The sequence below is a fragment of the Cloeon dipterum genome, chromosome 1, assembly GCF_949628265.1.
Source record: "Cloeon dipterum chromosome 1, ieCloDipt1.1, whole genome shotgun sequence".
NCBI lineage: Eukaryota > Metazoa > Arthropoda > Insecta > Ephemeroptera > Baetidae > Cloeon > Cloeon dipterum.
Genome location: NC_088786.1, coordinates 25,194,473 through 25,221,155, shown reverse-complemented (window position 1 = coordinate 25,221,155; position 26,683 = coordinate 25,194,473). Strand labels below are relative to the sequence as shown.

Genomic DNA, 26,683 nt, shown 5'->3' with positions numbered 1-26,683 from the left:
CGGCGACGTGCGCGAAATAAATTAGCGCCGATCGCGCGTGTGATAGATCAAGAGCAGATGTATAGGCGCAGACGGAACGTGTCTCGAATGCACAAACTGAAAACCTGCGGAGCACCTGAAAGCGTCGTTTTGAAATTACACCGCGGCGGAAAACAGAAAGCTTGGAGTGTGTCGATTAATGTAGCCGACAGACCGTGCTCCGTTCCGCGATTTGCATGCAGCGCCGCTCAGCCGATGATGTATAAAAATATGACGGATTTTGCACGGCGGTGCAAAAATGAGGCCAGCAGGATGGATCTCCTGCTCCGGCAGCATGCACGCGAAAAGCCATTGTTGCCGCACACGAAAGCATTGTGTTCCTTCTTTCTTTCTTTCTCTCTCGCTCTTCGTATTCTGCATGGCACGGGCATTTATTTCACTGTTTATTTGCACTACTGGCGGTGGGAAAAGGTGGTCTCGCCCCAGGAAGTTTGCAAACTATCAACACCAATAACACTAAAATGGTGGCTAAATTTTCTCGTACGGAGGTGGCAGGTGAGCAAGTTTTCTCACAATGCTCCGCAACGTGATATGGGCTTGAATTTCCACCAACAAACTTCACCCGAGAAAATTTCAATTTTTCGCTTTCAACAACGTCAACATCAACTAGTGATGTTACATATTGACTCTCTTCCAAACCAAAGATCCCAATTTATATATTGTACAGTACATTCACCTAAAGTTAACTGAACATTCAAAAGGAAAAATCGTGCGTCGTGCAAAACTTAAACTTTTTAATTACCCCAGGCACCATGGAGTGCCCCAAAAAGAAAGTGCCTGTGGAGTTTATGTGTGTGAATATGTTGATACACAAGTTTGTCATCAAAGGACCGCAACACTTCCTGTTGCAAGAAACAAACAGCCAGCTAGCAGGTCAGCGGCAGCTCCGCGACATGACACGAAATTTGCATGCACGTGTGCCAAATTTGCCACTGCATTTCTCTCGCTCTCGTCGCTCCAAATTAAATGGCGCGATCAAAGCCTCCTTGTAATAACTAGGTGCAGGACGTACCACCGCCCGGCGTCAAATTATTAAGAGTAGGTACCTCCAAAGAGACTTGAGCCGAGCGGAGAGAGGAGTAACGGTGAATACATTCGGCTGTGTGAAATAACCAACCTCGATTGGCAGACCCCTGACTGTCGCTTTCTTTGCACTTTTTTCGCGCTCCGACCCCAGTCAGTTCAGTAGGCCATCCGACTATTTTTACCGACCGATTGTTCAGTCTGATATTCACTTTTTGTCCGCGGTCCGCGATCGCCCCCCATCGCATGATCTCTTTCATCTCGGCTCCATTATTTAGCTGCTGCTGCCGGCTGCTGCACACATAGTTCTGTTTTTGTGTCGCGCCTGATTCCCAGCAGCGGCTCACGTTCTCAGCGGCGTGTGGCTCTTAATTAACAACGCCTGCACTCGTTTTGGCACCGATTCTCCGCAAAAAGGATGGGAATGTGCCGGCTGCATAAGTTGGATTTTTCGTGCGCCCGACGACGGCTCCACGCGCACAAGTTTTCTCGGTACGTGCGGGCGAAGCAGCGAACGGACTCCGCCTGGCAACTGGAGCAAGCACCTCAACCCGTTTGGCCACTATAAATCGCTTGTCATGCACAAAATTCGGACAATCGGCCCTTTAAGCGGCACAAAAGCGACCAAGCACGGCGGCACAAGTAACGGCGACATTCGAGACAGACGTTAATCCGTTCTATTGGATTTCGCTTTTAATTGCAATCACGGCGCTCCGCGCGATTTGACGTGCTGACGACAAAAGGCTGTTGTAACTGGATCCCACCAACACTTTCTAGCAGGAGAAATGCGGTAGCATGTTTAAAATTCTCACTATCTTTGTTTGTTTGAGAACAGAAGTAGTACAAACAAAATCGGCAAACATCCAATCGTGATTTGTTTCTTGTACCAATCAGTGAAATATTTTAGCTTCTTCGCATGGTTGGCTCCTCTGCGCTGTATGAGCAGAAAAAATCATTAATCTTTCGGATGACACTAATCGTAAATTGATCTGTATTGATGAGTAGCCTATTTCTCTCGCTTAAAGAAAAAAGAGGAAATGTTCTCAAAACCAACCATGGTGCGAAACTAAAAATTAAGTATCTTGTCTCGGGAAGCAAAAAATGGAATTTTTCGAGCAGGTAAAAAGAAGTCGATCCTTTTTTCTTTCAAATTGTCACTAAACAGTGGCATGAGTTTAAACATATTCCTGCCAGCTTCCTATGACCCCTAAACAAACAAAATGGAAAACAATAGAAATTTTTCGTGCGTCTTTTAAGCTGACTGAAGCCATAACAGCTGGAGAGCGACGCATTTCGCTAAAGGGAACAAAAAAATCGTCCCGCCTCAAGTGAAATGCCTGACGGCAGTTTTTGCTTTGTTCAGTTAGTATTTATTCAATATTAAGAGGGATAAATCAAATAATGAAAAGGAAGCTCAACAGCAGTAGCGCACCGCGCATAAAAAAGAAAAGGAAGAGACGCTGGTTCACATGTGAGAAGAAAAACTCCCCCTCGAAAAGAAGCCCAAAAGTGCCATGGATGGCTGGCTAAATTCAGGATAAAAGCAGCGAGGGCTGTTTTGTTGGGAAAAAATCTCGTCCCGCTTCCCGACTAAATCGCTGTGAGAAACGCTTTGCAAAAGAAGGCTCGTTGTGTTGCTTGGTCAGAATAAAACGTGGGAGGGGATGCGGGTGGATCACCTTGAATGGCGGCCAGGTCACAGGTAAACACCCTGAGCCCAGGTATAGCACTCGGCAATTGTGCTCACGACCCATCTGGAGCAATCGCTCAGGTTCCTCTTTTCTTTTCTCCTCGTCGCTATGGCGCAGGTAACATCAGTTTGTTGGCAGGAAAACCTTGAGAGAGCGCTTTTATTGTACCTCCTTATATTGAAGGCCCCGCCGCTTTTAGGCTTCTAATTAAATTTCTTTTCAAACAGTCCATATCTCACGGTAGTGTTTTATTTACTCGATTTAATCACGCCGTATGGCAGCGTTCATGGGCTTTTAAATTTACAGGACCGTCGCGTGTTTGTTCTAATTTTTCAATCAAAGTAGGCCAATAACATGGAAATAAACAGACGGAACTAGGTACAGAAATTCCGCAGCGTAATCTCCTACGGGGAAGGGTTGATTACGAAATTACAGATCTTGCTTATCTCCTGCGATGTAATTTATTGAGTGATTATCCGGCCTGGATTAATATTGTTCGCTAGATTCATGGAATCGTAAATTCGCGCCGGCTCGGCCCGGACGGACGGCAGAAAACTGGTTTGCCACTTCTGGAGCAAACCGATAACATCGGAAGCGGCCGCAGCGTTTTCGAATCCAGCAGACTCTGCAGAATACGCTAATGGGGAGCACGCCGCACACTGCCGCACCATTACGGGCGAAATTAATTTCGAGTGCAGCTAAACACACACACGCAGACACTATAAGAGCCGCTCGAGTGGAAGTTGATTATTTGCTGCACATATACGCGCGGCAAATAAATGGATATTACGCGAGCGTCATTGTGTCAAAATTCGGTTTCCGTTCTCTGTCGAGGCAGCTGGATGTGCGCCCAGGTGGGTCAATTAGTGCGGCAGCTAGACAATGAGGGACAAACAATGCCCCGAAATAACAAATTTTCGACGGCCGCAGCAAGCGTCGCCCACTAGCGCTCACCTTTGCGTGCCCTTTTAATTTCCAACTTGGGCTGCGATGGGCACACGCATGAATTGCCACATCACGTAACTCTCAGCATTTGTGATAATTTTGGTGCGGGGGTCGCCTGCTCTCGGGCATCGTCGTCGTTCTTTGTTCCGTGTAATACTCAATACAATAACACCGTGTGAATGAATACAATACAGAAAAGAGAAATGGGTCGTCCATCTTGCAACAAACACTCTGTCTGTTCACTAATTTCTCAACACCTCTGAGTGGATTTACGAGATCCAAACAGTCATTTCTCATAAAATTGCGTGGGCCGAAAGTGTCCTTTTTGAATATTTATTAGTTACTCTAGACACCAAGGTCAAGTTGCTCCAGAGATGAGTTTACAGCGCCACCTAAATTGAGACAGTACACTTTCTCTAGTCCGCTGATGTTCGCCTTGACTCATACAGATTTAAAATTCAAATTACAGGTTATGGTTTTCTTGCATATTTTGAAAAGGTAAACAAATATAAAACTCGAAAAAAATTACTTCAGTGTCTTTTCTTATTATTTAAACTGCTAAATTTTGATTTAAAGCAAAGACAGAAAACGTTGTCATTTTCTCGCTCGTGTGGTAATTTCGTCCTAGTGAGTGCAGTTAACCCGATTGTCGCCCTCTCGGTGAAGACGCTTCTTCCCGCACAATTTTCTGCTCATTAGAATTTGCCGGCAGTGCCAACGTTGTTATCTTTCGAGTTTTCCGTAAGTAGCTAGAGAAAACCTAGACGGGCATTAATAAAATGTGAGCGAGAGAACGCAGGGAAGATTTTTTCGCGGCCGGCTGTGTTTCATCCGACTCGGCAGGAGACGGATAATAAAACCGCACCAGCATTGTAATACATAACAGAGCGAAGAACACGATGTGAAGCAAAAGAGGCCAGCCAGCATGCCCGTGAACGTATATCGTGTGTGTATGATGTTCTCCACCCACCCACCCAGCTACCCCCGAGATAAAATCACGGAGAGTAGCCACCAGCATGCAGGCAGGCACTTAGCACCGTGGCGAGTGATGGATCGTCGGCCGTTCGGACCGAGCCGTGTGCCGCCTAATTACGCTGGAATTATTAATATAAATAGTCGAGCTGCAGCGAGGCACGCCCAGCGAAGCTCGAGAATAAATAATGCCCATCGCACGTGGTGTGTGCCCAATCAGGTCGAAGACATAAAATCGCGCGATATTGCAAGTATAAAATCAGGCCCATTTATCTTTATTTCCCGAACTCACGTGCGCTTCGAGGTGCAATAAGTAAAAACTCGTAGACCCCTGTTGCAGCAGCAGCGGGACGGGTTCTTTTCAAATGCAAATCATGGGAACACCGTCGCACACGTACTCGCGATTGGATGCACGCCGGCTGTGAAAAGGAATTACTACGCGTTAAAACGGGCCAATCGCACGTCAGAGTCGCAAACTTTGGCCAGCTGCACGCGGTCGGACTCGAAAGAAAACTGTCTTTTTGTCCTCTTTCCATAATGTTATTCCTCCATGCGAAGTTTCTCCTCTTGTTTGTGCAAAAAGTGCACGACGAGGAAGATTCGTACTCTGCTGTGCCACTCGGCAAAAAGCAGTCGAGTTACTGCTCCAACTGCTCTTCACAATAAACAGTGCTGCAAAAATCGTTCCGTTCAGACGGATTTTCAATTGACAAAAGCGGAGAAAGTGAGGTTTTGATTGTCGGGTCTCGTTTTGCTTTCTTTCCCTTCGTTCGTGTTATGACATTTTGTAGAATTTAGTTTTATTTGTTTGCAACTGAAAGTTAATGAAAATAAAACGGTCCAATCTCACGCTCGAAACCGCCCGTCGGAAAAAGCGGAATTATTACACTTTAGGAGCTTGAAAGTACTATGAAATGTCGCTCAAAGAGTCCAATTATAAGTTCGCAGAACCATTCCGCACTCTAATTTGATAAGAGCATTCCACTTTGGTGCACTTTTCCCTCGCAAAGTTTTGCGCAGGGATTAAATAACAGTTAGAAAAAGCAACAGTACAGCGAAAGAAACCACAGTTTACTCCAGAGCAGCGGCGGCGGCGGTGGTGGCTGTGAATCCGTGCAAGAATCTGCTCACAACAGCAAGCGCGCTGCAGCGCTGTGATTATATTAATGTGGGCAAGTTTTAATTTAGAAGTTGTTTAACATGCACAACGCAATAAATATACACGGCCAGGAACAAAGTGGCTGGCTGCGAGAAGCGAGAGACGGCGCGAAAGGGAGCGAGAGAGAGAGAGAGATGACACCATGGTGGGCGCTCCTGGTCGATAGGCAGCCAGAGAGCACCGCAATGCAAACACCACCGCACGAGAGAGGCCCTACACACACCAATGCTCTTCTTTGTCTCTCGCTCTCACTTCAAACGGGCCCTCGAGTGCCAAATAATGCCGCCGCTAATTCAGACCCAAAGTGAACTTTTTCACCACCACTCACTCTCACCCCTACAATATTGTGTTTCGTCTTCGATCAAACACGAAGCCGCCGAATGAGCTGATAAACTTAGTTCAGGGACATGCCTACATTTTACAACAACGAGTCATGCAAACTTGTGCAAAGGAAATTGGGTTACAGTCCTTCAACTGGGTTTGTTTTGTCAAACGAAAAAATTTGCATTTGGAATGGATCGTTCTAAATTTACAAAAATCCACTATCAGCATTTTTATAATTTGTGCAGTAAAAATCAGCGAATTATTTTGAATTTTTAAATAATCGGATAGGTTTTATTTTAACTACATACGCAGATTATGAATAAATTCAGGATTTTTTATTTTGTAAATTCATCCACAGTTCTTGTTCAGTTTTATTTATTTATTCCACCATGGAATATTTTACTGTAACGTTTTGGGAACTAGCTTTTAAACTTACGTTCATTGACACTTTGAATGGATGTAATTCATAAGACGGTTCACGAAACCTTGAAACGTTTAGTTTGAACGTCAATGGAAATATTAATAGAATTATGATCATTATGTTGGGTCGCGTGCCTGCTGAGTTGGTTGAGGTTGTCGTGCGTTAATTTGGGGCCGGAGGGGCTGGCTGCTGGTGGGTTTTATGATTGATGCCGGTATTTTTAGAAGTAGCAACGTGTGACCAATCGGGTGACTTGAAAGATGCCGATTTCTAGTGCTCACGGTGCCAATCGCCTACATGCCGGCACCGAACGAATGAAGCAGCCGCTCTGATTGCTTCCAATTAGACGCACACTCACTCAATCGACCGACAAATCGGCTGCTTTCCTCTCCGAAATTGTCAGCGGAAAATCGTCCCGGTTGTCGAGAAAGAAGTGCTGTTGGAATTCTCTCAGCAAATAATTGGCGAATAAAGCCAGTTGTTTACTTTTTGCTGTGTTTGTATAGTGGCGCAGGATCAATTCGTGCCTCATAAATTTGTCGGCTGGCATATTGCGTCGCTGGGCGAGTAATTTTGATGTCTCAGCTTGGCCAAATTCCTCGCTGGATGTTTTCCTGTTTTTGGTGCAACGCCTGCTCAGTTGGCGCACGTCCAAGCGCGGCGCACACACTGCACTTGGCCCCTTTCGGGCCGTGCTGCAGCCCTCTCTCGCTCGCTCTCTTTATCAGCCCTCCAGACGAAATAAAATATGCCCGAAATACATAATATCATAAAGCCTGGCGCTCGTTTTTGGCCTCTCTCTGCTCTTTCGTCCGACGAGAATGTAAAAACCGTAAAATTAAATCGCCCCGCGCGCGCCCACAGCAGCGGCGGTGGTGGCTTTCGCAAAATGAAATTAGGTCCGGCAGTTGAAACAGAATTATACCCGGCAGAAGGCCATTCCGAGTGTACGAATATCGATTCGACCACTTGGCCAGTCAAATCCACGACACGAGGGACATTTTTGTCGGTCGTTCGCTGTAATACACACGTTGCTCTAGCTTCGGTGGTGTTTGTGCCGCACGCGGCCGCGTGTCTGTTTGCAACTTTGCCTCTTGTGCCGCACAATCGGCTCACTGCTGCCGTTTCGCCGCTATTTGCACACTGCTCGCAAACATCAATTCGCAAACAATTCAATTCGGGTCTTACAGGGAAAAAGTTGCACTCGACCAGCGTTTGACATTCGATATCAGCCGTCCGCTACGCGCAATCCATAATTCATTAGCCAAGCGGCTTTTTAATCTTTTGATCGGCTTTTATCCTCAGTTTTAATTTGCCTGTCAAAGTCGCGCAATTCGGATCGTGCATCGGCGCGTGGCGTGCAGAGGAGCAGACTCTGGATTATCAAGCAATATGTGCCTCCGCACCGAGGAGTTCTGGAAGAGTTCGAAAATAGCCGCCGAGCTTTTCGGCTCAAAGATATCATTTACGCCGAAAACCACTTTCGCGCATTAAGCTAATTAGGATGATCCAAAGGGCTAGTCGAGATATATCGCGTGACATTTCCTGTCCTGAGAGCAAATTCATCAAAACGACCCGCAAGCAGTAACCATTTCCTCGTCGTCGCCTTCCCCGTGTCCAGCGCATTTATTTTTACCTGTCCCATTTCCAGCACCAGATCAAATTTATGCGGACAATTTTAAAGCAAAATTACACACCCAAGGCCGGCCGGCGCTCCAAGTTTTGGCATGAGAGTCGGCAGGCGCGAAAATATTCTCGCATAGATTTATTTAAACAGCTGCTGCAACTCGCGCTATGATTTACGCCGCGCAGGGGTGCCTCTTCGGTGTCACCAGAAACCGCATTCCGGTTGGAATAAAATTTGCCACACGCCTCACTTAGAGTAATGATTGATTCCCTCGCCCTCCCTCCCCTCACCCGTCAAATTCAGGCCCTAATGCGTTTCTCTTATTCTGTTCCAGGTGAGTTCGATGCTACGCGGAATTTTGCTCCGAGTAACTGGAAAAGTGAGTCGCGCTGCTGCAGAGACGCTGCTCGGCTCCGTCGCCGAGGAGGATGTACGATTCTAAAAATATTCCCGCGCTCCGGAGTATTTTCGGTGATTCATTCATGCGGACATGAAATCGAGATAATTCATTTATTTCTGGCCACCGGCGGAACAGCCTTATTATATACCCACTGGCCGCGGCGCACGGAGCAATAATCACGCAGATGAATCGCCTTCTTCCTTACTCTCTTGGCGCTCGATTTATTTTGCGTCTCTCGTCGGACGACTCAACAAATGGCCAATTAATTTTTCACGGGAAAAAACCCGTGGAGCCGTTGACCTTTCTTCGGCTAGACAAACATCGGGATTATTATCGCGTCGTAAATCAATTTGCCAGGGATTCGCGAGACACAGCGCCACCGGATTTGCTGAACTAGCTGTTTGCTTTTACGAGAAAGAACTTGTAGAGCAAGGGGCTATGATAATTATTCTCCTCATTCGCCGACGAGACGTGCCTTGCAAGAGCGAACCCCAAAAATTTCAACGTTGAATCCAAGAAAAAGAAAAACCGATAAGAATGGCTTGTTTTCGTTAAAGGAAATGTTGGGCTTTATGGGGTAATCTTCGATCACGGATTCTAATCGTGATCCAACACGAATTCTTTGAATTTGTCGTAACACTAAATTTTATGACGCGAATGGTCAATTAAATAACTGAATATAAAATTTGGTCGAATTTAGTTTTAAATTTCTGGAATATTTCGTATTTAAAGCAGCTTTTCAAAAATGAAGTCCTCTATTATGGAAATGTAAACTGCTAAGTCTTATTATCTAGCAATTCTTCCTCAACAAAATTCAGCAGGCCAATATATGTCCCGCCCATCAAAAAGACGGACGCGCCTATAGAGAGTCGATTAAATCACGATCAGGAACTCAAGAACTGGCAAAAACGCCAGAATCCAAATTTATTCCACAAGCACGGACTAATTTAACAGCATTCGAGCTTCGACAAGCGTGTCGTGTGGCATTTTACCGCTTGGGACTGCGAGTTGGCGAGTGGATTAATTAATTAAAAGTCTAATTGAGGGGACATGAGAGGGCGCGATGGTCATCGCCGACACCTCGCCATGGCGGCGGCGGCTGCCGAAGAGGTCGCGTGCCGCGGAAAACATACCCATGAATACGTGGATATTCAAATCTGATTGCTTGGGATCGCGTGCATGCAAATCGCGCACCTGCACCCTCCCTGCACACCACTCGGTGAGCAACGGCGGACTGGGACCGCCTAGATTGGAGGCCCGGCCGCCGTAAAAACTCAAGTTGACATGACTTCACTTCCGGCTGGAAAACTCGTCCATCCGCTGAAACGCTGATTGGAGGTGTGGAAAATTTCACGACCGACAGTCAGTTGCTCGGTGTATTTTATCTCGTAAATTTGAGAGCGCCGGCTGGAAGAAAAAACTGATGCCTAAATGGAAACAGCTGCTTCTCCCCCCAGAACTGCAAGGCACAGCCCGCGCACAGTCGTCCCGTGGCCGTTGTTTCGGGAGCGATCGTCGCGGGCCAATCGATACTCGCACCCTAAATAGCGAAATAATACTTAACTGCACATTAACATATAAAAACAGCTCCGCGCGCGGCATATTAACCACCCCTGTTCCGGTCCATTTTTTATGCACGCGCGCCCAATGGGATCGTAGGCGGGCGGAAGCGGAGGCGAAGGGTGAAAAAATCGTATTTTCGTGCCGCCCGCACCGCGGTCGTCTAATTAATGCGCGCGGGGGAGACGAGCGAGACAAAGATCCAGCCAAGACGGATTGCACGCTTAATTGCCGCGAGGGATGTGGAAATTATTCTCTGTGCGCGCTCTCGGTGCTCTCGCGGCTATTTTTGCTTCGAAAAAATGCCTCGGCCAAGATAACACGCGGCTTCATCTCCGGCCGGGCTCGCTCGCCGAGCAAGTAAAAAGCGCGAATTTTGACGTATTCGCTGAGAAAAATGGCTAATGCAGCCAGTCGGTATGGTGGTGGTGGCGAGAAATTTCGCGCGGCGCCGAGCGTTGCTTCGAAAATTCACCACGCCACTCACTCTTTCACTGCGTGCGACGCGTGTATTTTTAAAGATGTCAAAATGCCGGGCGCACCATTAATCTACCAAAAATAGTTCATTATTTCAGCGTTGACGGACCGTTCGCTGGCAGAATGAAAACCGGGCGCAAAATATTGTTGCACACGCGAGAGATGAGCTGCGCTGGAAATCCGTTCGACGGGAAAATCGCTGAAGGCCTAATGGCAAAAGTTGGCCCTTCAGCGCGCTCGGCAGAAAGAGAGCTGCTTTTTGTTTGTCCGTTCGATTTTCTTTCGCGGGTTCGTGTATGATGCAGTCCGCCAGACGCGCGTTCAATATCGGGTGTGCACCGCAAGATGTGAATCTTGTGGCAAGATAAGAGCTTGAAAGCCTGAAATCAAAGGCTCACTTCGCCACAACACATACACGAAAGGCACTGCATTCTCTCTTGCGGCGGCATGAACGAGCAGAAGTGCCGACGCTCGCGAGCGTGTGTGTGCGACTCTATGCAAAATTACACCATTCCGCAGTAACCATTTAATCAGAGTGGAATAAATTATTGCAAAGGAGAGTAGTGCGAGCGTAAAAATAGTCCCGGAAGTACATGTGGTGCGCGAAAGCTCTTTGAAATTTATCCAAAGTGCTACGAAATGAGCAAATTGCCAACTGGCCGAGTTAGAAATAGGCGAAATTTTTATTCTTGGAACTGTTTATTCCTGGAGATTCACTTTTTAACTATTCCTCCGTGCCTCTTACTAGTTTTATTTCTGATTCGGCGCCGGAAATGCAAAGCAGCTGCTGCGTGGGCGGAGAGCAGGCGGCCTCTCGATTTCGTCCAGGTGTGCCTTAATGAGACCTGGATTCAGAGGAATTTATGCTCGGCTGTACAAATTGCTCGCGAGGGCTTTTCGCCGTATTTTCAATAACGCCAAAGTGGGTTTCCGCCGCTCGGCATCCTGCTGTTTGACTCAGTTAAAGTTCAGTCTAACTTTTAAACAGCGTAGGGCTCGTGAATTATTAATTTTTCTTAGTGTGGACTCACAGCTCCCGCTGATGTCCTCTTTTAATTTTCACACGCTATTCGTGTCAAGGTGGCAGCACTGACGCGGAAAGATTCGCAAAAATAAATCAATGTTCAGCCAGCCAAGTCCTTTTATCAATATTTTATCTATAAAATATTTTACTCCTTCTTTTTAATGTCTGTCGTTGCTTTAATGAAGACTCGCCCAGAGAAAGCGTATTATTCACGTTCATGCGCTCCGCTGGGAAAGTAAATGTATTTAATGACTTTTCATAAATATGGATATTTTGAATGCTTGCAACAAACCGTTCCCGAGTCGCTCTGACGTCAAGCAAGCTTCTTTGTTACGATTTCGCCCTTCTTTTATTCAGACAAAAAGAGAGGAGAGCGTCCTCGCGGCTTTGCCGTAAAACGGAATACGCGAAAATCGCCAATTGCACCCGAGATGCGACATGAAAAACATGACACGTTTATCAGGCCAGGAACATGAAATTGAATATTTGCACGGCAAGTGACTGAGCCCGATATCGGCGATATCGCTGCTTTGCGGCGAAACATCCGGACGGATCAGGCAATGAAGAGGTCAAGCCAGCATTGGCTCCCTAATAAATAAATAAATAAGTGAGTGAGTAAACAAGTACGCCCGCGCCGTTCGCTCGCACTTTCCTCTCGTGTCCATTCCACCTCGTCTTCGCTCAGCAAGCCGGCCTTACTGTATTCGAAATCAATTTTTATGGCGCAATAAAATATGGCGCCCGTATATATGATACGTTTTCAGGCGGGCAGAGAAGAAAAGCCGACGCAGAGCATTATGCGTGTCGACTGCAAGAGTTATCGGCCCAAATTCGCAATCAGCGCGCGAGCTCATTCAAATTCGTGGCCCGCGGGCCTTGCAGGACAAAGGAGGATATAAATCTCGCCAAATCTCGCACGTATGCACCTTTATTACGCCGCCTTCAACACAAAAGTCCGACTGCTGGGGGTTGGGTGGGGGTGGATTCGAGCGGGTGGGCTGGCTGGCGGGGGTTGCTTGTGTGTATGCGGTATTATATCCATTTTGCGCCTCACTTTTTATCACTTGGCGCTCGCGGATCGTGATGTGAATTATCATTTTCCATTCAACCGCGCGCTTAGCCCTCTCTCTCTTTCTCACAAAAACGAAAATGGAAGCCGCTGTACATTGTACATAAACAGCAGAGTGAGCTTTACATACATGTACAAGTACCCCATGAAAGATTCCGCTCGCGCTCTGACTGTTGCAAAAAATATTTGCTCGAAGTTATTCACAAATAAATCCTTCAACTTCTGCCAACGCAATTGACGCGAAAGTTGCGGCGTGTGCTTGCTTGCTGCCTTTTTCAATCACGAAATGACATTTTTTGCACTTTGACGTGCAAACCCGCCACTTGCAATGTACATTGCAAACTCATAGATAGACGTAAAAGAAAAATGATCGTGCGCAATATTTCTAGAGTGTGTTGAAAATTCTTTTAATCGATAAAACAATTAAGATGAAGCTGGTGATTTTTCCATATTACTTTTATAGAAGAGGATTCCCTAGTATTAGTCCATCACAAAAGGGACTATCGTCAAGTTATTGCACTTTTGAAACAACAACCTTGCAAATTTTTGTCTTACTGGAAATCTAAACATGGAAAAAAATCCCTGAAAAATCTTGGAGATTATTAAAGCAAACTTGGTGCGAGGATTTTGGGCTGGAAAGTTCTCTCCTCCCCTAACAAGAAAACATAAATGTATGTATCGCTGTGGCTTGTAAATTGAATGCTCAACGAATATATGTATCTGGCTAGTTCGCTTTTAGTTTCAAAGCTAGTTACATGCAAAACAAACTTTGGCTTCAGACCAGCAGCTAACTGGTGGATAGGGAAACTTTTGAATGATCATTGTTGATCTGAATCGGCTTTTTGTCAAACTTTTTGCACTATGCAAGCCAGGCAAAGCACACAAAAAGGTTTTCGCTCGTGGAAAAAGGCAATAATGAAAGTCTACTTGGTGACGCAAAAGCACAAAACCGTTGCCGACAATGGGCCAGCAGCGGCTGCTGCTGTCTCGAGGTGAATTGTGACGCGTGCGAGCACACAAATTCACAAGCTGCTTAAAGAATAAACGGACGACCTACACAAAACACACAGCAATTGCGAGTTTCCCCGCATCGAGCAGTCACGCCGCGGTGCATTTTTTGCGGCCCACCCGCCCGCTCTCCTGTCTTTTGATGAGCGAGGATCTTCATTTGATATGCGTTTGAAAAAGTGCGCCAGCTGGCGAGTTGGTCGCGTGCCCGGCTGACCCTTTCCAGGTGCCCAACAGCTGCCAGCGCCAGGTGAGCGCCTAATCGCCATCGCATTAGTGGCCCATCTGCCCTAGCGCAACTTCCTCGTCGGTTGGGCGCGCGGAATTAATTTCCAGTCATGCCTCGCCGCTCGAAAATCGTTTGTTACGACATTATGTGCGAGAGAGCACCGAGCTGCTGCTGCTGCTCTATTCAAATATCAGCCACACAACGGCTGAGACAACAAAGGTTCGCTTTATGTGGGAAAATTGGAAATGCCGACGCGGCGGAATTGCGCGCGATATGTGAAGATTGTTTTCTGGCTCAGTGACTGCTTTGCATTTAGTTGCGTCGGTTAACTCAGAACCTCGCACTCCACCGACAGCTAATTTTGATGACTGTCGTCTGTTGCATGTGTGTGTTGGCGTTGGAATACATTGAGCTAAATATTGTGAGGCAAAACTAGTTAAAATTTGCATGAAAGTAATTGGGAGGAAGGAGCCGAGTCTATTGCAAACAGTTTCAAATTATTATCATTGTGCTTGATTCTACAATGATTTTTGCTTTATTCAACTCGATTTCTATCAAAATCTTGCGTGCCGTTTGCTGCATTATTATTATTAATTAATAACCATTTAAAAGCTAAAAACGTCTTAACAGCTTGAATTTTTTCATATTATTCTTCTCCTTTTCGTAGCATCAAAATGTCTTTCTTTTGCTTGATGAGCTTTTAGAAATCTTTGGCATTTGGAGTGCAGTTGCATACCTGTACAAGGTCCGTGATTTCCCTTGAATCTCGTGTATGTGTATTTATTTACGTACCAAAATATGCCATTTGAGAAATAGTTGGAATTTCTTACCAAGCGCGTTTTTATCAACTGCTACCTGCCGGCTCAATACCCGGCAGTGTGTAGTGCTGGAGGTTGTCCTCAGAAATGCGTGCTCCGTAGGTGAGTGCTTATTTCCATCTAGCTGAAGAGACTTGAATTAACCAAAACAGCTCTTCTAGTCGAGGTTTGTGGTCTAAAAACTTATAGTTAATTTTTCAAACTTTATTGAAAATTTGAAAAGCAGAATTTTTTTATTTCAAAGTTGCACCATTTTTATGATTTTGTGCTTGAGATGTACTTTTTAGAAATATTCAATCTACTTGGGTATCCGTTTCCAACTTACTAAATTAATTAGATATTTGAATTTCACTCTATAATTTTGTGCGATTTGTTTTGCAGTTAGGAAGACTAATAACATTTTTATGATTTTTTTACCTCGTTTTTATTTCATCTGGTTAAACAAAACAATGTCCACCAGAAGAAATGAAAATACTGATGAAGACGCTATATTAAGTAACATTGAAGGACAAGGTAATGATTTATTCAGATGAGGGTTATTCGTGGATTTTATATTTTTCGCAGTTAGAGGGAACAAATAAACGATTTTGCAAAGCAAACATCTTCGGCGGCGACATGCAAACATTTCAATTTCAACTCTAAAGTAGACTTCATGCCACTCTCGCGGCAATACGTTTTCAATTCGTTCCAGTCACAGAGGCGATAAATAATTTCCTCGCTTCGCTATTCCGCCTGACGGAATTAAGAATAAGGAAAGAAAAGCTATTTCCTGGCATATCCTGCTGGGAATAATTCCAGCGCTCGCCCTCTCTCGCTCTCTCGCACGTCACAAAATTTACTCGCGTTTTATTCGGATCGCAGCGATCCGAATGGAATTTGATAATGTATGAATTACAATTTCCTGCGTCTTTGGATAGCAACTGCGAATGCGAAGGAAGCCGTCCGGCGATGAGTTGGGCCTTCCTGTGCGAGCGAGCATGCAAGCGAGCGCTTACAATCAGGCACAAAAAGCTTTGAAAACCCACCTGGGCGCGGACAAAAGGACAGCGTCGACTAGCAGAGAGCCCAACTCTCTCAGCATGTGTGTATGTACCCCTAAGTAAATGGCCATACATGTACCCGTCGGCGAGCATATATAAATATATATGTACCCATATTATTCGAGTGTAATGGTCCGACTGGCATTTGCAACAATGACACTCGCGGGGTTTCTCTCCCCTGGATAGTTGTGTGCGACACAAACTGAATTTACTCATTCTGCCATGCTCGCTCTCGCACTGTTCGTTTGTGTATATAACACTGAATGCCAGTGACGGTTTCATGCATATTGCAATTGCTCTCGACTACTGCAGCGCCAGACCTGCGGTTTTACCTCTGCATTTTGACCTTTCTGCGAGGTAACGCGTGTTTTCTTGATTGATATTTCCCCCGAGCGACTACAAACAGAGCATCTCTGCTCTCACCCTAGTCACTCAGATTAATGGCCGCAGCCGAGTGAAAAATGTGCCGAGCCGCCGAGGAATGAGTTTCTGCCTCCACCGCCGTCTGAGGAACGCGCCGATTTTTTCCGGGAAAATGAAATCGCGGCTCGCTCGGATAATGCCTCCTGGAGGAAATATCCGGCAGTCTGAAAATTCCAAGTGGTGTGCCGGCAGGTGAGCTGGATGGCGTGGGTGCTTGGGAATTTTCCACGCCACGACATGACTCTTTGTCTCTTTTTTCATGCTTTGTGTGTGTTTTGTGGCCTAAGTAGAAATCGTCCTTCAAAGTGAAGGCAAAGCCAAGGGGTCGTCTCTTCTCTCGGACTCTCGCTCGGCCCAACGGGCCGGACCTACCTCAATGTTTATCTGCCTTGTGCCCGCACACAAGCAGCAAAATAGAATAGAAGAAGCGACGGAAGGGGCCAAAAGGCCAGCTGGAGCTGGGAGACAACAACCCCATTTTATTTTCACCCTGTTCCTCTTGTCATTTCGGCGTCTGAATCATCATCGCCACGAGAGCGTCCCTCGTTGTGTACGTACGCATTTTCATCAGAAATTTAATCAGGCAACCCGCATCTGATATCGGTTGCATTCGGATTAAGCTGGTTAAAAATTTCCCGTGGGCAAAGGGCGGCAAGGAAACCACCGCGTGAAAGAGGTAAAGCAACTTATTTATATATTCACACTCGACCGAATTTAATTAGCAAGGTTAATTTGACTGCAAAAAGCGAGACCACCACACGCTGTAATTATTTACGCAGCGTAGCACTCGCACGGATGCGAATTCCGAATTTCTCGATCCACTTTGAGGTGGCTTTTGAAGTTCAGCCGCGCGAGACACGGCAATATTTGATGGTGATTAAAACAGTGCTTCGTCGCTCGTCGTCCTCAATGCCGCCCGAGTAATTTGCGTGCATACCCATTAAATAGGAATAATATATATAAGCGCACGCAGTCGTCAGTCTCCTCGAGGGGGTGAAATCGTTGCCGGCTTCCCTGTCCGTTATGCTTATATGCAACCACCATTTTGAAGGCCTTGAATGAAAAAAGCTTTTCTTTGCGCGGAGGCGATTCCCAAGCACTTCTCGAGGATATGCTATTGACGAATTTCGTCCTTTTCCCCCTTTGATGTACATGGATGTACTCACGCGCGCGCGCTGACTCACCTGATCGCATGCAAATGCAAATGCTTGTTTTTTCTTTATCAAATCACGCATATTCTAGTTTCCACTTTGTCATGCAAGATGGCAAAATAGCATTATTTAATTTTCAAATTTGAATATTCAATCGAAGAGCGCAAATTCAATCCAAGGGAGTAATAAAATTGTTCGTCCCATTTCATTCAATCGCAAAACGCAGAGGACTGAACGGATCGCTCGCTCGCTCGCTCGACCACCCAGGTGGAAGGCTGATTATTCTAGGGCCGTTGTCGCCGTGTTCGGGGTTAATTGTGAGCCGATCTGATTGGCTAATTAATTTTTAAACCTCTGCCTAAAACCAGCGGGTGCAAAATGGCGGGGTCGTAGTTTGCGGATCGATCGCACGGATCGAAGGCGCTGCTGCAGAGCTGGCCATGTGACACGAGGGTGTAATGTGTACCGGTTTTTGCAACGCATGCACTCGCCAATACCGCCGAAACTGACTGACTCACTCGCTCGCTGGCTGCCAGCCACCCCTTGTGCGATTGGACACCCTCCTTTTCGCCTAACTGGCAGCCAATGAGTCGGCTGAAAAATTAATGCAAAGTACTGCATGCCAACCACCACAATCGCATTAGCGGCGGACGCGTGTTTTCAGCAAACGACACTGCCTTTGTGACGTCGAGTCGAACTAATCGGACTGTTTTGCATGCGAATTATGAAGCCCACTGCCGCTGCCCTTTGATTATTTCCGGGAGGATAATTTATTTCGTTTAGAAACGCGACTATAACAACACTTTCATTCGCTCGGCATTAATGCATAAATGAGTCGCGCGCGACTATCCCTGCGAGAGCAATTTCTTAAAACCCCGCCGAGAACGGAAGAAGGAAAATGAGATGGGCTGCGAGCAGCAGGCTAGTGAATAAAATATACTGCTTTGCGCCGGGTTGGCGAGAAATGTGAGAAAGCCCGATTCTCCATTGCAGCCGGCAGACACTTAGGGGGATTTTCTTTGTCAGAGAATATATTTGATATTTGAATGGCCTCCCGTCCGCCTCGTCGTGCATGTTTGCTACGAAAATTATTTCCGTCTCGCGAGTCCACGTGCTCAGTCAGCCTACCGGCTTGAAAGTCTTCTTCCTCGCGCGTGTCGCAGGGGCTTCGGAGGACCCGCAAGCGCCCCCAAGCCCCGCGTCAACGCTAATTGGGTGTGAACGAGCGTGATAAGCAGGCCATCAATCACCCGGCGCCGGCCCGATAGGCACGCTCCACCGGGCCCCAATGGGCCGCGGGGCCAATTTGCTGGCGCGCGCGCAAAATTATCTGCCGTCACATTAGCGCACTTTTCACGCTCCGCCGCTCACCGCGTGTGCCCTGTTTATCTAAATATCTTTTATCTGTAAATTTCTAATGAATCCCTTCCGTCCCGATCGATGCCTGCCCGAGCCATTATACTCGGCGTCCGCCGCTGTCCACCGACTAATAATTGTCTTGAGTAAAAAGTTGGCGCTCGTCTATGTAATTTGTCGGTGGAGCAGATGTGCGAACTTTTTGCGGCAACTTCCCACCGAGTTGGCTGCCGTCGTGTTTTCGCCACTTTGCGCGCGTGTACCATTTTATATTCCAATACCAACTTTTCCATCTTTCCGCTGCAGACAATGTGCGTGGGCGCTGCACTATGCCAAAATGCCAGCTGGTTTTTTACTCAAAGTTCTTGAGTTTTCAGCATTTTTTGGCTCTTCCATCACGGATGATAAAATTCTCGTAATTCATTTCACTTGATTTGTATTCTAAGAATCTTATACCTCTGATCAATCCAAATGATTCTCTTGAACTTGCTAGAGTTCTACTTGCTCTGTTTTCAAGGGTAAACATTTCTGTGCAGAAATAGGAACTAAAGACATATCTAGCATACCTTGCCACATTCTACAGCACTGTTTTCCCTTTACAAATTTTTTCATACCGTTTGGCTGTTTTGTGTGTTAATTAAAATCATACTAACACTCTGATTATTTTAACTAGTTTTTTGAAATTTAAATAGATTGTTCATTTTTACTAAAACGTTCCACACAAAATTCGCCTTTTTTATTTCATCTCTTCTAAAAAACAAAATTAATATTTTTATGTTTCTTCCGGGTCTAGTCAACCATGAGACGTGCTCCACCCTATTAAAAGGGAGAATCTGGCTTCTATATCTTAAAAGAAAAAAAGGTTCAAGACGTTTCTTCCGCGGTTTTTGCTCTTATTAATTTACTAGGGTTCTTCTCATAATAACAAAGCAAGTTTTTTCTGCAGCTCTTCAGCGGCCGCAAACACCACTTTTTATCTGCATAGTCAATTAACTCTTTGCGGCTTGCGTACCTGTCCCTTTTAATTTTCTACCAACAATTCGGTTGACTCGCAGGCTTAGTGTTGTAAACTGAAACTTTAGTGGCAGCAGAAGGTAAATTAAGCGGTCTTCCGGCGCTGAACATACTCGTAAATCCACGCCAAAGTGGCTTCTTCTTCTGAAAACACGCGGGTACTTTGTCCCAATTTTTAGTAATTAACCCACTCCCCCCGCAAACAAGCGGCGACGAGCGAGAAATTACTTGTCGCGGCTAGCAGCGAGGTGTTTTGTTTGTTTGTAAGCGCGCGTTTTATCAGATTCGCCCGGCACGCCAGTAAATTACATTTTAATTGTGCATTACGCGAGGCTCTCGGACCGACCGGGGCGCGGAAGAGAATTTCTGACCGCCAAAAGGGCAAGTTTGTGGCGGCATTATTGCTACAACAATGGCAGCGGAGAGTGTGCGGTATCGGGCTCAAAAGTATCGGAAACAGAGAGAAAGAGAGAGAGAGAGAGAGAGAGAGAGCTTGGGACCGCCGGGGGTGTTCGGGGAGGATGGGAGGAGGGGTTGGATCGATGTATGCAAGCCCGCCGGTGGCGCCCCACCTCGGCGCGATGCCGTCTTCCTGATTTAATTAGATTGCCAATCGCTAAATGGCTCCGGATAATCGCCACTCATTTATTCAGCAAAAATTAACAAACACGGCTGAGGAGGGAAAGTCCGTCGCGGGCCTCCGCCGTCCCCGAGACCGACCCCCCACCCTGCGGATTTCCTTTGTCCTTGCGAATCTCGTGCGATCAATTTTGCTCGCATTTTACGCCCCTGCTTTGCACCGAAATTTAATATCTCAACGCACGGCCGGGAGACTGGAATTCCCTTGTATAGTAGTTAAATTTGTACGGCTGACTACATTTGTGATAAGAAAAGCACACGAAACTATTGCATTAGTAATCTATATTTTATTCAAATTACATCTCTACATTTCTATAAGCTGACTTTTCCGTGCGTACTCGCGCGGCGTTCCTTAAATTAGAGTAAAACACGAGACACACTTGGCCTCGAACATTGTTATCGACTATTTTCTACATCAATTCTCGAAATTGCGTCTAAGCTAAACAAACACGCTATGCAAGACTAACAATAAGGTACTGAACAAACAGCCAAGTAACATCAATAAATACACAACCTTTCGCGAGTGTGTGTGTGTGTACGTGTGCTGCCTGCACCTCGTGGCCAGATCAATAGTCTAAGAGATACAAAACGGCGACCAAAACTGCTAAAAACGCTAACAAAAGGAAACAAAAATACGGAAAAAGCAGCTCTGCAAAAGTGTGTACAAATAGATAGATAGAAAGAGTGGAGCAATAATTGTCGGTACATTGCGGCGAGGCGAGGCGAAGCTGGTGGCTGGGGCCTGTCGCGCGGATCCCGGGGCCGGCGGGGCCCGCAGCTGCGCCAGGGACGTCCGGGGGCCCGGGGGCAGGCAAGATGGCGGCGGCCGATCGATGCCCGGTCGACGACGAAGGCCAAGATGGCGGCGGGCCCGCTCAGTGGCTGGGTCCTGGGCCAGCGGATGCGGCGGGTCCGCGGCCGCGGCGGCCGCGTGCCGTCCGCCGAAAGGGTTGCGGGCGCAGGGGCGGAGGCGGCCGGCCGGTCGGCTGGGAGCGAGTTGAAGCAATTGGAGCGAGGTTATGTCCCGTCCCACCAGTATCCTGAGTACAGTACTGCTGTGACAGGACAATATCTCGTCCAACCAGGGGTCGGCCCAGGGCCGGGGGCCGCGGCGGCCGCCGCCGCCTCCGCTGACACTGCCTTCGCCTGCGCGTCCTGACAGCGACTGACGGGTGTGCGCTCTGACGGGGGGTTGCTGAAGCACCGCCCCACCCTATTGATCGCGCATCCCCCACCCCGCTATTGTTGCGATCGATGCCAACAATGGGCGCAGCTGCCCCCTCCGTGCGGTGGCCCCCGGCTGCCCCTCCTGCCCGTGCCGCGCCGTTGAAGAAGGGAGGATGCAACCGACACTCTTTTCTTCTGCTCCCTGCGCGTGCACCCCTCGCGAGATTCGCGGCGCGCGGATTTGTGTGCTATGCGGCTGCCGCCACCTGGTCTGTCGGGGATGCACGCACGCACTCACGGCCGCGCTTTTATTTCTATTTTCCTCTCTATTCCCTCGTCTTCCCGCCGCTTTTTCTTCTTTTCTTCTACTCTCGCTCGCTCGCGCCGTCAAACTCGCGAAGCAGCAGCCGGAGTAGAAGAGCAGGAAGTATTATGTAAATCGGGCCGGATCAAACGGCGCAGCGTGTGAGTGCGTTGCGCGCGGAAATCGAGAGAGCACATGCCCTTATTTACCTGGTCGCCAAGCAGCGGCAGCTGAAACCCGGCCCGCCGCCTGATCCCGGCTCAAAGACCGACCATGAAACGATTTCCTTCAACTGATTTTGTTCTCAACCAACGAGGCAGCTCCATTAAATAAACGTGTGCTCGCGCCGGATCGTTTTTTTTTGCAGATTGGCGCTGTAAAGATTCTTACATAGTAACTTTTTCCTGGACTGTAAAAAGAAATGTCTCTATTACATAGTTTTAAATTTACTCTTGAATAGGCAAAATTATCTTGCTTCTATCTAGATGTTCAATTGAATTATTTTTTTATTTCTTTCAATATGAAAATAAAATAGATTCCTATATATTTTATTGCGTTTGATTAGGGACAAACAATATACAATATTAATAAACTAACAAAATTCAATGAAATACCGAGGGATAAGTCATAATTATATTTTCTTAATTGAATCCACGCGAATCCTCTTTTAGTCACAATTAATTTCATTTGTCTTTTCCACAAAGAAATGTATGTATCTGACAAATGAGTTTTTCTTTCCTTTTTTGCGCAGAGCCATCTGAATCTTTAGTAGTTCAACAATTGCCATTTCAACGCGAATAAATACTTTTTGTGCCAATTTAAGTTTTTTGCTTTGTCTCAGTGGGAAATAATTCAGTCGAGTCTGGCCCTGGCATGGCCTTAAAACGCTCGCTGCAGATTTAATTCCAACTCATGCGCCCGCGTTGTTTGCTGTTTTCCGTGGCACAAAAACGTCGACAGGATTTTTATATAAATCACGAGGACGCAAGGGCCAGATGATAATCGCGCGCAGAACCCGTTGGCGAGCGTGCACACACATGTTTGCGCATTTGTACGCATGATCCAGTGACGCATTGCGATGCACACCGCTTTCGAAAAGTGATTATCTTCTCGGGCCGCCCCATACATCATCTGCGCGTTTAAATCACATACACGCTCAAGGGAAGAAGAATGGTATCTGCCAACAATTGGTGTACGATGCACATCGATGTGAAACGAAACAATTTCCCTGAAGAAACAACCGCCAAAAAGATTGCGAGGGGAGCAAGCAGACTACTTTTTTTCTATTGTGTCCCTCGTCTTGCGCCACAATGCAGTATGAAAGAGCGGCGATGAGAACGCAAGAGCCCTTTCTGCCGCAGCTGAATAAATGAAGAGAACAACACCTGGACTCGCTGCAAACTCGCTCGCTCTGTGTGAATATTATAGGAAATTGCCAGAGGCATCTGGAGAGGAAGCAGTTTTTACTCGTGCCCGTTTGAAATGATGAGAACTTTTCATTTTCGGATTTTGATTTAATTGATATTCGTCGCTTACAGCGGTTTACAATTTAATGGAATTGCGAGGCAGATATATTATATATTTCTTTTAAATGCTATATAACCTACATATAATATGTATATGTTCGACTAAGTTACTTAAATAGAGAGCTTCACTTCTCGTTGATCTCTTGCAACAACTTTTGCAGTTCAGGGTTCGGCTTGACCTCCTGTTTGAACCGGAATACCTGAAACGAAATATTCACGATAACTTGTTGAACTTTGGTCCTGTTTTATTTATCAGTTACCTTGGCATAATGCGGTTTACTCAGATCCATCTTATCGCTGCGTGACTCGCCTGCGATTCTGCGAAAAGAAATATGCGTCAGAATAATTGCAATTATCTGTAACATGCGATGTAGCGATAAGTGAAATAGCGATCAGTGAAATAGCGATCTCGAGATTCGCGAGTCGGAATACCCTCTTTTGACAGAAGCCAAAGAGCGGAATCAAAAATTGCGACTCTGCAATCAATAAAATTAGGATCAAAGCACGAGTAAAAATTAGATTTTGGCGGGTGCGTGCGAATCGACACGACCAATAAACGTCAATTTGCGTGCGACAGACAGACTCGGTGGCGAAAGAGACGGGGCGGAAGCTCATTCCGAGCGCGAGGTGTGACGAGATCAAAGCGGCTAATTGAGCTAACGGCAAACTCACTGCACGTCTAGCTTCTTGGTGGCGAAGTAGATGCATGCCGACGAGACGAATACGACGACGCCGCTGACGATCGCCACCATCGGCACAATCTGCGAACAAAAGCGAGCAGTTAATTCACTTTTCCAGTGTCTGCAACAATAAGTCTTAAATCGTTTGCGTGAAATGAAATAAAAGTGTCCAGCCGCTACTCGCTACTGTCATGAAATGCTTAATTAAATTTTCTCTCTCGCTTGTTTCAGCTTCAAATGGAGACAATGGTGAACGGCGTGGTCGGCACCAGCCCCATGATCGTGAACGGAGGCGACGGTACCGCCCTGAACGGAGGAGGCGGCGGCGGAGGCAGCCAGGGCGACTCGTCGGGTCGCTCGACCCCGAGCGGGGGCAGCTCGAGCGAGCCGGCCCCCGGCAAGCTGTTCGTCGGCGGGCTCAGCTGGCAGACGTCGGCCGAGAAGCTGCGCGAGTATTTCGGCCAGTTCGGCAAGGTGACCGACGTGCTGGTCATGAAGGACCCCGTCACCCAGGTGATTACCCGCCGTTCCTCCTCAACGCCACTGCCGCCAACAATCAGAACAAACGATCGAACGGGCCGGTTAGGTAAAACAGAGCGCGGCCAGCCAGCGCGTGAGTGTGCTCGGTTGGACTTGGTTGGCACCTAGGTTGGAAGTAGCAGTGGGCATCTTCTTTGGTTGATTGATTGATTGATTGATTACTATTATTATCAGACCATCAGTACTTGATTAACACCCTTTCCAACGCACGCGGCGCGTCGGCTTGGCCACACGGCTGGTTGCCCTCTATTTAGATGGCTTTTTTCGCCATGCCATTGATCCGATATATAGAGAATGAAACGAAAGAACACGATTGCAACCAGCGGCTGGTGTCGCCAACTGAAAAGCGCCCTCTGCAAGCTCGAGTTAATTATATATACATATATCTGAGTATTTTGCGTAACTACCCCCGTCTTAAAAACTCTCTTATTAAAATTGGAATATAATTAATTGTCACATATAATAGGCTGTTTTTGATTAAAATTTGGACGACTATTCACTGGTTGAGTTGCATGTTGTCGAGCTCAAGAGCAGACTGTAAATATTTTCTATCCATACTCTACTCTGAACTAGGACCAGACTTAAAATTGTGCAGCAGTCAGGCCAGGCTAATTTCTTGTTAATTTGTTCTTTTGGAGCTGTAATTAATTACATGCCTAGGCGGCGCATCGGGTATTTATTATATTGCTGTTGTATTTATGGGCATATATTTACTACTATTATTTTAACTAATGCGTTGTATCATTTCCTTTCGCGTAATTTCCTTGCGTTTGGTGCGTTTGAACATATTAATTCAATTTTGTTCGTTCAATTTGTGGTTGGTAGAGCTATTTGTTCATTTAATTACACACAGATTTTTTGGGGCATTTTTTAGGCCGATGCCGTTACTTTTTTCCCATCTTGACACACGCAAAACACTTCTGAGCCACCGGCATCGCAGCCTCGAAAGTAGCAGTAATTTGATTGGCGGGGTTTGTTTTTGATTCCTTTGTGTCACACACGCATACACGCATTATTTACTATTTGATTAGAGCAAATATACTTAATTTTATATATATTATACATTGTCAATAATCGACTTGATTATTTACTGGTATTCTTAGTTTGTAATTCTTGGTGTTTTAAATTTCATAAAACAATTCCGCATGGCAACAGCACGCAAAGTTGAATTAGAAACTTAACTAACAAATTATCACTCGGTGCTGTTGCCATGCACTGGAAAATTTTTCCTCAGAGCCACGTACCTGCGCCTCAAAAGTATTTTGTGATAGAGCAGTTACGTGGCTCACAAACTTCACTCCCATAGATTATTATATGTTGTGCAATGTTGTAGTTTTTGAGAAAATTTTGCAAAGAAGCCTTTAATGTTATTGCAGCGGAGCCGCGGCTTCGGTTTCATCACATTCAGTGAGCCCTCGACGGTGCAAAAGGTTCTCAAGGAGCCCGAGCACAACCTGGACGGAAAGAAAATCGACCCCAAACACGCGACGCCCAAGAGCAAGGGTGGACGGCCCAACAAGACGAAGAAGATTTTCGTGGGCGGCGTGAGTCAGGAGACGTCCGCAGAGGAGGTCAAAGCCTACTTCAGTCAGTACGGCAAGGTGGAGGAGGCGGTCATGCTGATGGATCAGCAAACCAAGAGACACCGCGGCTTCGGCTTCGTCACGTTCGAGTGCGAGGAAGTGGTGAGCACCGCGAAAACGACACCCTTTCCGAATTTCGCCCCTAAATCCTCTTCTCTTATCGCGTCGCAGGTGGACCGCGTGTGTGACATTCACTTCCACACGATCAAAAACAAAAAGGTGGAGTGCAAGAAGGCCCAGCCGAAGGAGGCTGCCGCCGCAGCCGCGGCCGCAGCAGCCGTGGCCGCCGCACCCCTGGTGATCCCGACGGGCGCAGGCCTGACCTCAGTTGGCGCCGGCCTGCAGGCCCCTGTCGCAGCTGCATTCAAGCGTGCCCAGGTGCTTACCGCCACACAGTTCCAGCAGCAGCAAGCAGCGCAGGTAAGCTTGCCACCAAATTCATTGACTGTTGATACTTGATTTAACTTACTTAGC

At 46.7% G+C, this 26,683-nt stretch overlaps 1 protein-coding gene across 6 annotated transcripts in view; it reads left to right on the top strand.

Moving 5' to 3' along the window:
• msi (musashi) overlaps window positions 1-26,683 on the top strand; it is a 71,475-nt gene that overhangs the window by 39,342 nt on the left and 5,450 nt on the right. For 2 of the 6 annotated variants that reach the window (XM_065475551.1, XM_065475552.1), the window contains 3 exons: window positions 24,318-24,599; window positions 26,003-26,311; window positions 26,381-26,629. In XM_065475551.1, the coding sequence (XP_065331623.1) occupies window positions 24,318-24,599; window positions 26,003-26,311; window positions 26,381-26,629 (840 nt within the window). Of the gene's footprint in view, window positions 1-8,552; window positions 8,581-14,932; window positions 14,953-16,164; window positions 16,184-16,610; window positions 16,800-24,317; window positions 24,600-26,002; window positions 26,312-26,380; window positions 26,630-26,683 lie in introns of those variants that run through there. The other 4 variants (XM_065475555.1, XM_065475553.1, XM_065475554.1 and 1 more) reach the window with 4 other exon arrangements.